Source organism: Mesoplodon mirus (assembly GCF_964341445.2).
Source record: "Mesoplodon mirus genome assembly, chromosome: 4".
NCBI lineage: Eukaryota > Metazoa > Chordata > Mammalia > Artiodactyla > Ziphiidae > Mesoplodon > Mesoplodon mirus.
The window spans coordinates 105,219,309-105,231,405 of record NC_138979.1 but is presented as its reverse complement, the minus strand read 5'-3'; the positions used below and the strand labels follow the sequence as shown (position 1 = coordinate 105,231,405).

Here is a 12,097-nt window from a genome sequence, read left to right as displayed (position 1 = left end):
TAGTCATAACTGACTTTCAATGTTTGTCCTTCATAACATGTCAAAAAAATTTTTATCATTTTGAAAAGCCTAAGGAATCAAAATCTATCTGCCATTATCTTATTTGGTCTGTTAATCAGTGAATTTCAGTAGTGTTTTGTCAGTGGTTTTGAAAGATCTAATATTCTGGGAAATTATAATATTCTAGGAAAAGATCTCACATACTCATCATAGGAATGCAAATTGGTTCAACTCTCTGGATAGGAATTTTAAAAAGTTAAAAGCCTAAAAACTAAAACTTAAAAAAAAAATTTGACCCAGCAATTCCACTTTAGGAATTTATAGTAAAATTATTCCATAGGGCTATGTACAAAGATGTCTATCAAGGCACTGTTTATAATAGCAGTTCTCAAATTTTTTGGTTTCAGAACCCCTTTATACCCTTAAAAATTATTTGAGGACCCCAAAGAGCTTTGTTTATGTGGATTATATCTATCAATAATTTCTGTTATAAATTAAAATGTAAACATTTTAAAAATACTTATTTTAAATAACAAACTCATTACATACAAACCTACATAACATTTTTTAATGGAAAATAACTATTTTCCAAAACAAAATAAATGTAGTAAGAAAGAGTGGCATTGTTTCACATTTTTGCAGATATTGTTAATGCATTGTTTCACATTTTTGTAATCTCTAATGCTTTAGTAGAAGAAACTATATTGTCTTGTCTGTTTCTGCATTCAGTCTGTTGTGATATCACACATCCTGTAGTCTCTGGAAAAGTCCATCACACATTAATGAGAGGATAAGAATAAAAAGGATAGTTAACATTTTAGGATTATTGCGAAAATAGTTTTGACGTTGCAGATACTCTGTGAAAGGATCTCAGGGGCTTCCAGGGGTCTCTGGACCACACTTTGAGAATCTCACTTATAATATCACAATATTATAGAAGACTGTTCCAATTACAGTAAATACAGTGAAATACTGTGCAGCCTTTAAAAATGATTATTATGGTAAAGCTGAGTTTATTACAAGGAAGGGTGTCTACAAATAAGATGTATGATATGATCCCATTTTTGTTTCAACCAAAATATATAGCCCATACATAGAAGCATGTGTGGAATGATGGACCAAATTTTTAAATTATAGTTATTTCTGGTTAGTGGGATTACAAGGGATCTTAATTTCCCTTAAGCTTTTCTATATATTTGTAACTCCTATATTTATGCTCATAATCAGAAAATACAGTACTGTACTTCTTTTGGCTTATATCCGTGATTCTCAAACAGCAGGAGTTTTGCCCCTCAGGGGACATTTGCCCATGTTTGAAGACAGCATTTTTGGTTGTTAAACGGGAGGTGCTGCTGGAATCTAGCAGGGACCAGGGATGCTGTTAAACATCCTGTAGTGCAGAGGACTTGACCCCCACCCCCACCCCAACAAAGAGTTACCTGGTCCAAAATGTCAATAGTGCCAAGAAAGAGAAATCCTGGCTTATATAAAATAAATGTTCCTGCTTGCTTCTCCATCCCCAGCCCCTGACCTTGCCCATATGCACCTAGCTTGACTACATTCACCATCAGGCTTTTTCTAAGGGAATATAATGTTCTTGAAGTCACTAGGTATTAGGATTAAGAATCCAAATCAAAGGCAGAGGTTTAGAAGGAAAAACAAAAAATAGTCAACTAATTAAGAGTGACTATTAGTAATAGTACAGGCAAACATCATTAAGACGCTTAACAGGCCAGATGGGATTTAGTTTTAGCAGGGAAAGGTTTAAAATCTTTCCTCCATGTGAATGTTTAGTTCCCTGTTTTCCCAAGATAGAGTGCTATTATGTTTCTCAAAGGCTATAAATTAATTCAGTCTTTGAAAGAGCATCCATTCAACAGCTTTTGAAAGAATCTCATTTACTAAATGTTCTCCTGTGGGTGATCACCAAGGTTGCTGCCATAATGAAGGCGGGGCATTGCTAATGTTTCCTTGTATTGTGAGGGGAGCAGAAAGAACACCCATTATATTTCATTGAAATTAGCTTCTTATGTTGAGCCAGTACTTCACACCCAGCTGAATAAATCAGAATGTTGTCTCTAGAACGTTAATTTGAAGTGACAGCCTTGATCATTTTTATTTGCTCTTAACCAAAAGCATAATTAAGTGCAAATTTTTTTGTTTTTGTTTTTCCTCCACCAATAACCAATATTTATTAAATATTTTTATATTTAATAGAAAAAAGCCTCCCTCTAAGTATAGCTCACTGTAAATTATCTGTGTTGTTTTGTCTTGATGACTGTTTATTCTAATTGTTTTTGTTTGCTTGTTTTTAGAGAAGCTTCCGATAATCTTGCAGTACAAAATCTGAAGGGGTCATTTTCTAATGCTTCAGGTATAATTACTAATTGTAACCTAAACATAATGCTTGTGTGTGTGTGTGTGTGTGTGTGTGTGTGTATGTGTTTGCTCTAAATACTTATGACTGTGGCTAACTCACTGCATCAGAAATATACCCTTAAAGTAACATATACACAGTTATACCAAATGGAATTTATCACTTTGAAACCCACATTCTAGAAACTGATAAAACCACTGGGAGTTTGGTGACTCTTTTTTTTTTTTTTTTTTTTTTTTTTTTTGCAGTACACAGGCCTCTCACTGCTGTGACCTCTCCCGTTGCGGAGCACAGGCTCCGGACGCGCAGGCTCAGCAGCTATGGCTCATGGGCCCAGCCGCTCCGCGGCATGTGGGATCTTCCCAGACCGGGGCATGAACCCGTGTCCCCTGCATTGGCAGGCAGACTCTCAACCACTGCACCACCAGGGAAGCCTGGTGACTCTTTTGGTCCTGATATATCTCTGTCTTATTTTTACAAGTGGTTTAATCTTCCTTTGATTCAGTTTATTATATAGGTCAAATGTAGATACATTTTCCCCATATGGAAGATTGAAGAAAAGCATTTTGAAATGCCTTGGAGAAAGATACTATATACATTCGTTTTCATGAAAGCCAAGAGGGAACAGTGGTGATAGTTACGCCTTTAGTTTCACCACATCTGTCAACCTGACTGAAAAAGACATGTCCCAGTGAAGTCCACGAGAAGACATACTTGGCTTTTAACAGAATTGGGTCTTCTGGGTTCATTTCTGTTAGCAGACTTTGTGCCACCATCAGATTTCAAATGCTTTGAGGAATTTAAAGTATTCGAGTTTGGGAAATACTGTTTGATTTTTTTCTTAGGTTCATGAGGTTTGGCTCATACTGCCTCTCTGTGCCTTTGTCATCTCCCACCTGAGGAGAGAAGGCTGGTGATCTTGACAGAAGTGTCAGAACTACTGGGGGTTGGGTGGGTTCTGGACTCCTTCTGGTCCAGTGCAGGCAGTTGCAGAGACAGAACACAAAGCTCAGACACAATCCAGTCCATAGAATCACTCCCGAGTGGATTCTAATCATCTCCGCCATCTCTGTGGTGTGTTATAGAAAGTGGGACCAGATGAGGCCATAACGGCTAAAACTGTCTGTTTCAGGTTTGTTTGAAATCCATGGAGCAACGGTTTTTCCCATTGTGAGCGTGGTAGCCCCAGAGAAGCTGTCAGCCAGCGCTAGGAGGCGGTATGAAACTCAGGTATGTGGTCAGAGTTTCCTTGGCTTTCTACTGTGAGCTACAAAGGAGGAAGAGAACAGGAGAGGAAAAGAAACAGTTTCCTGGAAATGTTTTTCTTTCCACTTCCTGAACTTGGTGACTTCTGAAAATTCCATCAACACAGCATCTCTGGTGCCAGGATTCTGCCCCCTTTGTCCTCCAAAGAGGGGTCAGTGTACACTGTGGGCACCTAGATGCAGCTGTTGTCAGAATTACTGGATCCAAACAAAAACTTTCTGATCCGGCTCTAATAGCAGATGGGGTTTGTTTGTTTTTGTTGTAAATAAAGCAGAAGAGATCTACCACAAGACTTGAGGCAGGTTTCTCACTGCGTACATGTTTTTGATATCTGCTATTTGCCTGATTCTGTGCTAAGTGCCAGTTAAAATAGAAAAATGTGACAGGGCCCCAGTCCTTGAAGAGTTTATAACCTCCAAAGCATATGCATTATATAGTTGGAAAATAGAAGATCAGTAATAGGATGCTGAATTAATAAGTACACTGAATGAGTGTTAGAGTGTGCTACAGACATGGGGGAGAGACAAAGATCAGTGTTTGCACGGATAATCAAGAAAGGCTTCATGGAGGTGATCCCTGAAGGATTTAAATAGGCAGGGAGGGAAGATGAGGGTGTTCCAAATGGGAGGGACAGTGGGAAAGGAAGTGCAGGACAAGGCTAATGAGCACAGGTGGGACACTGGCCTCATTTGGGAAGAGGGTATGAAGAGAGCAGTCATTATTTAGGAATGTAATTAGATTGAAATACAAAAGATCGAGTTACCTCATTTTGTTAGCATTCCTGGCTGTTTCTCAGAATGATGGGTAGAAACTTGTTTTTCATATCTTTCTACCATATTTCAGTTCCATGTTCTCATTGCTGTCATTGTCCCCTTTTTCTAAATTTAGCTTAATACTAAAATCTCCCTGCTTCCACATGCACTATTTTACACTACTGAGCTTTTATTAGGTTCATTTCAAAATTATAAAGAAATAAGCAGCTAGGTGGATTAGTAAACAAATTATCAAGATAGGCTATAAAAATCTCATTTCCCCTGAGATTATAATAGGCTAGACACTCATGTTACTGAGGTGGATTAAGAGCAAGTCCTTATATAATATTTGGGATCCCTTCTAGGCTTTGGTTTGTCACCTGTGATTGTTTCCTAGAATAAGAAATGAAATGGCAAGAAAGATGGCTTGGTTTGACAGCTTCTGAATTCTAACATGCTTTGTTCTTCTTAGGTACAAACCCGACTTCAGACCTCCCTTGCTAACTTGCATCAGAAAAGCAGTGAAATTGAAATTTTGGCTGTAAGTCACTTTCTTTAACTTTTTGAGGATGGCTTTTGTCCATACTGTCAAAGTAGTTTCCTCAGAGGTCAGGGCTTTTTTTTTTTTGCTCAGTGTTAGCAGCATTGGGATGCAGGCCCGTTTCTCCTAGTTTCTTCCTCTGAAAGATTAGGGGGAAGGGGACTGAACACGAAAATCATTTTTCTAAATGTTTCAGGCCTTTGCAGATAGCAGTGTCAAACCTTTGGGGTGTGATGTGTGGGGCCTGGGAGTATTAGTTCACCAGTGCTGAGATCGCATCACTGTCCAGTTCAATAAGCACGGGAGCATCCCATTCACGTTGCTCCATCCAAAGTGACACCATAGGCACAAGTCGGTATGTGCTGCCTAGGTTCCCTGACATGATGTACATTTTTGTGTATCAACAGGTGGATCTACCCAAAGAAACAATCTTACAGTTTCTATCATTAGAGGTAAGCAAGATGAACTCTTCTGCATTATGGCCTTTAAAATCCCGAAGCTGTTGATTTGCCAAAAGAAAGTTGAAAATGGCATTATTTTCTTAGTGATATTAGGTATTCTTCTGGCAGTTCCAGGAATTTGGTAACATTGTTCCTTTTATGTGACATATGTATTACTAAATCAAATTTTGAGGGAATCACACTTTTCTAGTGACTTTCTTTTAAATTTCAGAGATGATTTTAACAAACACCTAGTGCTTTTACTGTGTGTCAGGCTGTGGCAGGCCTTGTTCTAAGCACTTTACAAATATTAACTCATTTAATCACAACAACCCCAAGGGATACATATGTTACCTTCTTACAGATCCCCATTTTACAGATAAATGGAATCATTTTACGTTTTATGGAGAATGGGAGGCAGACAGGTTAAATATCTTACTCAAATCACCTAACTAGGAAGTTGCAGAGCCAGGGTATGAACTTAGGCAGACTAGTGGAATCTATGTTCTTACCCACTATACTGTGCTGCTTCTACAAACCTTCATTCCAACTAGGGAAGCTCATTTGCAGAACTAGAACTACATGGAAGATCTTTTCATAAAAATTAAATTTAGGTCTTTTTTCATATGCTTTTTTTTTATAACAGGTACATACCCTTATTATCAAATAGCCTAATTGAACTTTAAAAAAATGTAAATACTTACCTTTGCTATAAGAATGTTCAACTGTAAGAATAACTACAGGTGATTTTTGCAACGTCATACCAAAGAATGCTTTTGTCTATCCACAGTGTTTAGTCACAGATTAAGTTAGATGAAAAATGAACTTTGCCCCAGAGCTAACATCTCGTAATACGTTTTGTTTTTTAAAGGTTATTCTCCATTTATATAAAATATTGGCTATATTCCCTGTGCTGTAGAATATATCCTTGTAGCTTCTTTTATAAGCTGACTTCCCCCTTCCCTGTTTCCCCTCCCCACTAGTATTCTGTTGTCTGGTAAATAAGCATATACTGGGAATTTACTGCTTTATGAGCCACTCAAATGGGTATATATCAGAGGTGGTATCTCCATTTCACAGAAAGTCAACAGTTGGCAGAAATAACTGGTATAAAGTCACATGAGCACACTGGGGCTGCAGCACTGTTAGTCTGGATCTAGTAAACTGGTCTTGTAAAGAAACTCGATGCTTCAAAGGAAGAACCCTAGCAGTCTGCCCATTAGTTCTCTCTCCCTGTAAATGATCTCTTCAGTATACTTAAAGGGGGGAATGGCATTGACATTTCACCAGTGACCCAGAAGAAAACAGTTTTAATAAACCCTAGTATCTGTTGTTAAGTCTCATCCATTTTTTTCCTAGTGGGATGCTGATGAGCAGGCATTTAACACAACTGTGAAGCAGCTGCTGTCACGCCTGCCAAAGCAAAGATACCTCAAATTAGTCTGTGATGAAATTTATAACATCAAAGTAGAAAAAAAGTAAGTTATCACGTGGGCATTGCAGGTTTCAGCATGGGTTAAAACTCAAAGAGGGTTTTTTTGGTTTGGGGGGTCTTTTTCCCAAGGAGGGGTTTTAAAGTGACAAATACCTTATTGTCATGTTGAGGTTAGATGGCTAATAAGTTGCTACATTAGAACTGCAACTGGTAATCAGGACTGTGAATCACAGTCATGATCCTGTCAATAACAAAACACAGTGGTCCCAGTAGCAGCTATCCCAGTTATAATTTTTTTTAATTACTCATTTTCTGAAGGGTGTTTTTTTGTTTTTACAATTATGAATGGGTATGAGTTTTTTTCAAATGCTTTTTCTGCACCAGTTATAATTTTAATCACCCAGGTAACTCCTAGAAACATTTAAATGAACGAAAACAAGTATGACTACTTTGTTTTATGTCCCCTTGCCAGTTGTTCATGTTATCATCCACTTAAAAGGAAACAACAAAGCCTGTGAGGTGAATGGTGGGCTCCTTGTATAGACTCTTATATTGTGGACCCTTGCCAGTCACAGCTTCTCTAAAACTTATGTAATGTTTTTAGTGACTGGCCTTCCATATTGTTGTTGATTACACAAAAAGTTAAGTGTTCTAAAAATAATTTATCAACTCTGTTCTCTACCATTATACTGATCCTGTCTTCTCCCTTCTTTTGCAGGGTGTCTGTGCTGTTCCTGTATAGCTACAGAGATGACTACTACAGAATCTTATTTTAATCCTAAAGAATGATCATTACATTGTTCAAACAGGAGCTTATACTATAAAATGTTGTACATTTATTGTTTTAAATTAGCTTTACGTTCTAAGAAGCTGTCCTACAGAGTTGAGCTTTGTAGGTTTTTTCATGTGTAATATATTATAAATTTATCTTTTGAATATAATAAATGTTTTCGTATATGTATTGTTTTTTAATTGCAAATCTATTAGCACTAAAGGTTTTGTGGAGCTAGAACACAAGTAAACAGCCTTGTTCTTCTCAGCCCTATATACTGAGCACATGAAAATGTCCAAAATAAAGGGCATAAAGAAATCAAATATCATCATTAACTCGGAATCTTTATTCTTGATGATTTTGTAATAGGCTTATCCTTAGTTTGGTTAAGCAAACTCTCATTTGGCTATGAGAACTCATTCAAATTTGCTAAAGGAGCTATGATGATAAAATTATACAGCCAAGTTGGGAAAAATACCCATGAAATAACACAACTTTTTATAAAATTGTCAGGTTTCAACTCCAGTAACTCATAAGACAGGGCCTAAAGCCTATTCATAATCAGTCATTCCAGAATGAAGTGCTATTGCCAGAAGCTTTTTATGGGATGGGAAAAGGAATAAAAGATGGTCAGTACTGATAAATACAGGTTTAATGATACAGTGCTCTTCACAGATGGCTACAGAGACTGTAAACTACTGTCCAGAAACATACAACCATACAACGCAGATCACTTAGCCAGATATAAAATAAACTGGCTTCTTGTAACTACCCTGTAAACACTACAGCCCTTCTTCCATCCAAAAATGACCCTAATCTCACATGAAAACAGTTATTGTAGGGGAATCAGAAACCCAGCTTTGTGGCCAAAAGTAAAAACCAAAGGAAAAATAGCAATTCAGTGGTTAACTGGTGAAAGCAGGAAATCTGGTGCCCTTCACTGCGCTGCTTTGCTCTTCTTACTCTTGCTCTTTTTGTCCCTCTTCTTCAGCCCATCCATGTTAGCTCTCAATAGGTTTGAATAAGCCTAAAAGACACAGAGCATGACCTTAGCAGGAAGAGTTGCAAATTGGTGGAGCATCTGCTGTGCTTCCATAATGGATTTAGGGTAGCCAAAATCAGAAAGCCTATCTGATAAAGCATATAATACCATGGGGATACTTGTATCCTAAGGAAAATGGTGTAAGGAAAACACCCTCACGTTATAGCAGCTTCTGCAACACCCACTAGTGAGTTGCATGTTTTTTACTTTTTTTTTAAGCAAACATGGAAAACTACAGGCAACTTCTTATTCAGCTATACTATACATAGAGCATATCTGAAGCCTAATACAACAAAATCTAGCTAAAAAAGACAATATCAGTGTTGAAAGTAGAATTCACAGCCTGGCAGCTTTTACTTGTAAACTACTGGTAAAACATCACAGCAGAGCAGTGAACCTAAATAGCAATCTTAAGCCAGTGTTAATTATTATGCTGACTCTTGCCCTGAGAAACAAGACACAGAGAACACCAGACACTCACCATCTGAAACTTATTCACTTCTTTGGAGCTTACCTGGAAAAGAATGGGGAAAACGTCACCCGTTATCCACATAGGAATCATCTGCCTCACCCAGTAACAACTCAAAAGCCTCGTGAAGACAACATTCTAATCTTTAAAAATATTTCTTCCCAATTGCAGGGGTCATAACACACTAAAAGCTATTTTTCTACTCCACTTTCCTCTGCCTGAGGAACAAGCAAAGTAGCTCTGCACTTTGAGAATTGTACCAAGAGGGGAAAGAGGCAGAAGTGGGCTCCTTAAGAAGCTATGCCTCTTGCCTCTGTTGAAATCTCTTACACACATGGCACTGACTTTTTCTCAGGGTTCTGAGAGACGTCAAAGGACTTAATCTTTTGTGCAAGATACTTTTTTTTTTTTTTGCGGTACGCGGGCCTCTCACTGTTGTGGCCTCTCCCGTTGCGGAGCACAGGCTCCAGACGCGCAGGCTCAGCGGCCATGGCTCACGGGCCCAGCCGCTCCGCAGCATGTGGGATCTTCCTGGACTGGGGTACGAACCTGTGTCCCCTGCATCGGCAGGCGGACTCTCAACCACTGTGCCACCAGGGAAGCCCTGTGCAAGATACTTTTAAATTACTCCCTCCCCATCTTATTTTAAACCTACCATTAATTCAGGCCCATTTAAGCAAAACGCAAACTACCACAACAAAAGAAATTCTACCTCTGAAGACTCCTTAGTCTTCCGTATTTCATGACACCCAACTTTATTTTTAAAAGCCACGTAAGCTTGCTTTACTGTAAAAGTCTTCTCAAGATAACTGGTAATGTGAGACATCAACTAATTATGGCATACATTCTCATGAATATCCTATGCTGATGTGATTAGAGGGCAGGTCTGGTTCCGCCCCAGCAGAATAAAGAAGTATTCATTTGGAATCCAAGCAGTCTCTTGCTTTGCCATATTCAACCTCCACTTTGAAAGGGAATAATACTAGGACTCTTGACTAAATCATATGCTCTCAAATACAAAGCCTAATATAATACATGTTTGGTACATGAACCACAAAGATAAATGAACAATCAGCTTAAAAGTAAAAGCATCTGGGGCTTCCCTGGTGGCGCAGTGGTTGAGGGTCTGCCTGCAGATGCGGGGGACGCGGGTTCGTGCCCCGGTCCGGGAGGGTCCCGCATGCCATGGAGCGGCTGGGCCCATGAGCCATGGCCGCTGAGCCTGCGTGTCCGGAGCCTGTGCTCCGCAACGGGAGAGGCCACAACAGTGAGAGGCCCGCGTACCGCAAAAAAAAAAAAAAAAAAGTAAAAGCATCTAATACCAAGAAACTGTTCACTGAAGGCCCAGCACAGTAAAGGCATAAGGAATCAAATATGCCAATTGCTCCTTAACAGTGCTACTCTGAGTAAGGACCAATATGCTAATTTTATTTCTAACAAGTGTTTGGCTTCTACCTTCTTCGTTTTAATTTTGCTTTTGAGTTTTCTATTACTAAGGTGATAAAAGAAGACCCTGATCCCACAACAGCTGGGGAGCTACACACTAGGCTTTATTTAATAACTTAAAAAAAAAAAAAAAAAAATGGTTCAGATATACCCCTCAAGTTAAATTCAAGTCTTTAAACTCCAAAATTAGGAGTATTAGGAATCGAACTCACCACAGTGCTGATCTTCTTTTTCCCATCAGTAGCTCTTAACAGACACTTGTTGTCTGAGGGCTCAAAGCCCTCCACAGAACCCTTCCTTGGAATGGGTTTAGTTCGACCATCATCTGCATGAAAAATACATCCTGGTGAACACAGCCACAGATGTGGTTAACAGGTAGACGAAGAGTTAAAAGGTAGGAGAAAGATTCCAAGAGGATACCTAATCCACCTCCACTGATCTAGTTCTGTTAACCACATTATCTGCTATTACAGTCGCCTTGCCCACACTTTGGGAACCTACTTGCCACTTCCACGATGGGAACACTGTAACATCAAAGCAGACTAAATCTCACTAATCATGGCGCGGTTTGGGATCCTTGATAAAAATACGAGCCCTGACATGCTTGGGACCCACTGGAACCGGAACTGACTTAGGTGGCTAAGTGCTGGGGGCCGCACCAGCCACAATCCCCGGTACTCTCCGGCCCCTCAGCCCTGAATGTGCCAGTACCAGGTGGAGAAAGGTACGGGAAGGCGGGGACGCGCGGCAGACAGACTCTGCCTGTGGCTCCCAGACATTGGGCACCCGGGCCGGGGCATCGCTCGGCCTCCCAGCTCCCTTCCGGCCTTGCTGCATCCACAGCTGCTTACACTTCTTCAGGGTGATGAACACGCTGCCCGACAACCGGCACTTCTGGAACAGCCTGGTCAGCTCCGTCAGGAACTGGAACACAAGAAGCCCGGCCCCGTTAGGCAACTCCAACCCCCACCCCCACCCCGCCCCCCGCCTCGTCAAGTCCCAGTCCCTCCCGCAGAAGGAGGCAGAGGTCCCGAGCTAAGCCCCAAACAGTATCGGTCCCTCAGCCGGCCAGCTCTGGCTATACCTGCTCACTCTCCAGCAGCACCATACTGGCGCTGCTGGTTCCACCCCGTCAGCATAAGCCCCAAGCCTTTGGAGCCGGAAGTTTCACCCGGGCTGGGCGGGACTTCCGCCATTAGGTTTCAGCTCTCTTCCACCCAATCCCTGCTTCCGCCCTCTGCCCGCCCGCCCCGCCCCGCGCCTGCGCTCTGGGGCGCCCCCTCCAGTCCCGGGAAGGCAATGACCCCGAGGCCCTTGGGCTGTTCGCGGTTGCACAGACAAGCAAATACTCTAACCCAAGCAGAGGGAGAGAGTGAGAGAGCGCAGGAGGGATCTGATGGAAACCTATAGTTGTGTATATTCAGCTGTACTGTTGTTCCGTGCTTCAATTTCCTCAACCTATAATAATAGTATCCACTTCACTGTGTGGTTGTGAAGAGCAAATGAACTTATATTAAACACCTACAACAGTGCCTGGCTCATAGAGGGTGCTCGATA

At 40.5% G+C, this 12,097-nt stretch overlaps 2 protein-coding genes across 3 annotated transcripts in view; one reads left to right on the top strand and one right to left on the bottom strand.

Annotated features, from left to right (window-relative positions):
• Positions 1 to 7,768, top strand: part of EIF2AK4 (eukaryotic translation initiation factor 2 alpha kinase 4) — a 116,124-nt gene extending 108,356 nt beyond the window's left edge. For both annotated transcript variants that reach the window (XM_082617908.1, XM_082617909.1), the window contains 6 exons: positions 2,316 to 2,374; positions 3,510 to 3,607; positions 4,868 to 4,936; positions 5,344 to 5,388; positions 6,736 to 6,854; positions 7,530 to 7,768. In XM_082617908.1, coding sequence (XP_082474034.1) covers positions 2,316 to 2,374; positions 3,510 to 3,607; positions 4,868 to 4,936; positions 5,344 to 5,388; positions 6,736 to 6,854; positions 7,530 to 7,587 — 448 coding nt within the window. In that variant the 3' untranslated portion in view covers positions 7,588 to 7,768. The remainder of the gene's footprint in view (positions 1 to 2,315; positions 2,375 to 3,509; positions 3,608 to 4,867; positions 4,937 to 5,343; positions 5,389 to 6,735; positions 6,855 to 7,529) is intronic.
• A 138-nt stretch (positions 7,769 to 7,906) lies between these two features.
• SRP14 (signal recognition particle 14) lies at positions 7,907 to 11,708 on the bottom strand. The gene is made up of 5 exons (XM_082617917.1): positions 11,625 to 11,708; positions 11,392 to 11,464; positions 10,753 to 10,865; positions 9,107 to 9,139; positions 7,907 to 8,610 (listed from the first exon to the last, which is right to left on the bottom strand). The coding sequence occupies exons 1-5, from the start codon at positions 11,646 to 11,648 to the stop codon at positions 8,521 to 8,523; spliced, it is 333 nt and encodes a 110-aa protein (XP_082474043.1). The 5' UTR covers positions 11,649 to 11,708; the 3' UTR covers positions 7,907 to 8,520.
• Positions 11,709 to 12,097: the final 389 nt, after the last annotated feature.

Bases quoted from the DNA above. Each gene is read 5' to 3' on its own strand.
- SRP14 (XM_082617917.1), bottom strand. From the start codon at position 11,648: ATGGTGCTGCTGGAGAGTGAGCAG. The intron at 10,866-11,391 runs GTAAGCAGCTGT...TTTTTCATGCAG, and splicing joins GTTCATCACCCTGAAGAAGT to ATGATGGTCGAACTAAACCC. The intron at 9,140-10,752 runs GTGAGTTCGATT...ATTCTTTTCCAG, and splicing joins AAAAGAAGATCAGCACTGTG to GTAAGCTCCAAAGAAGTGAA.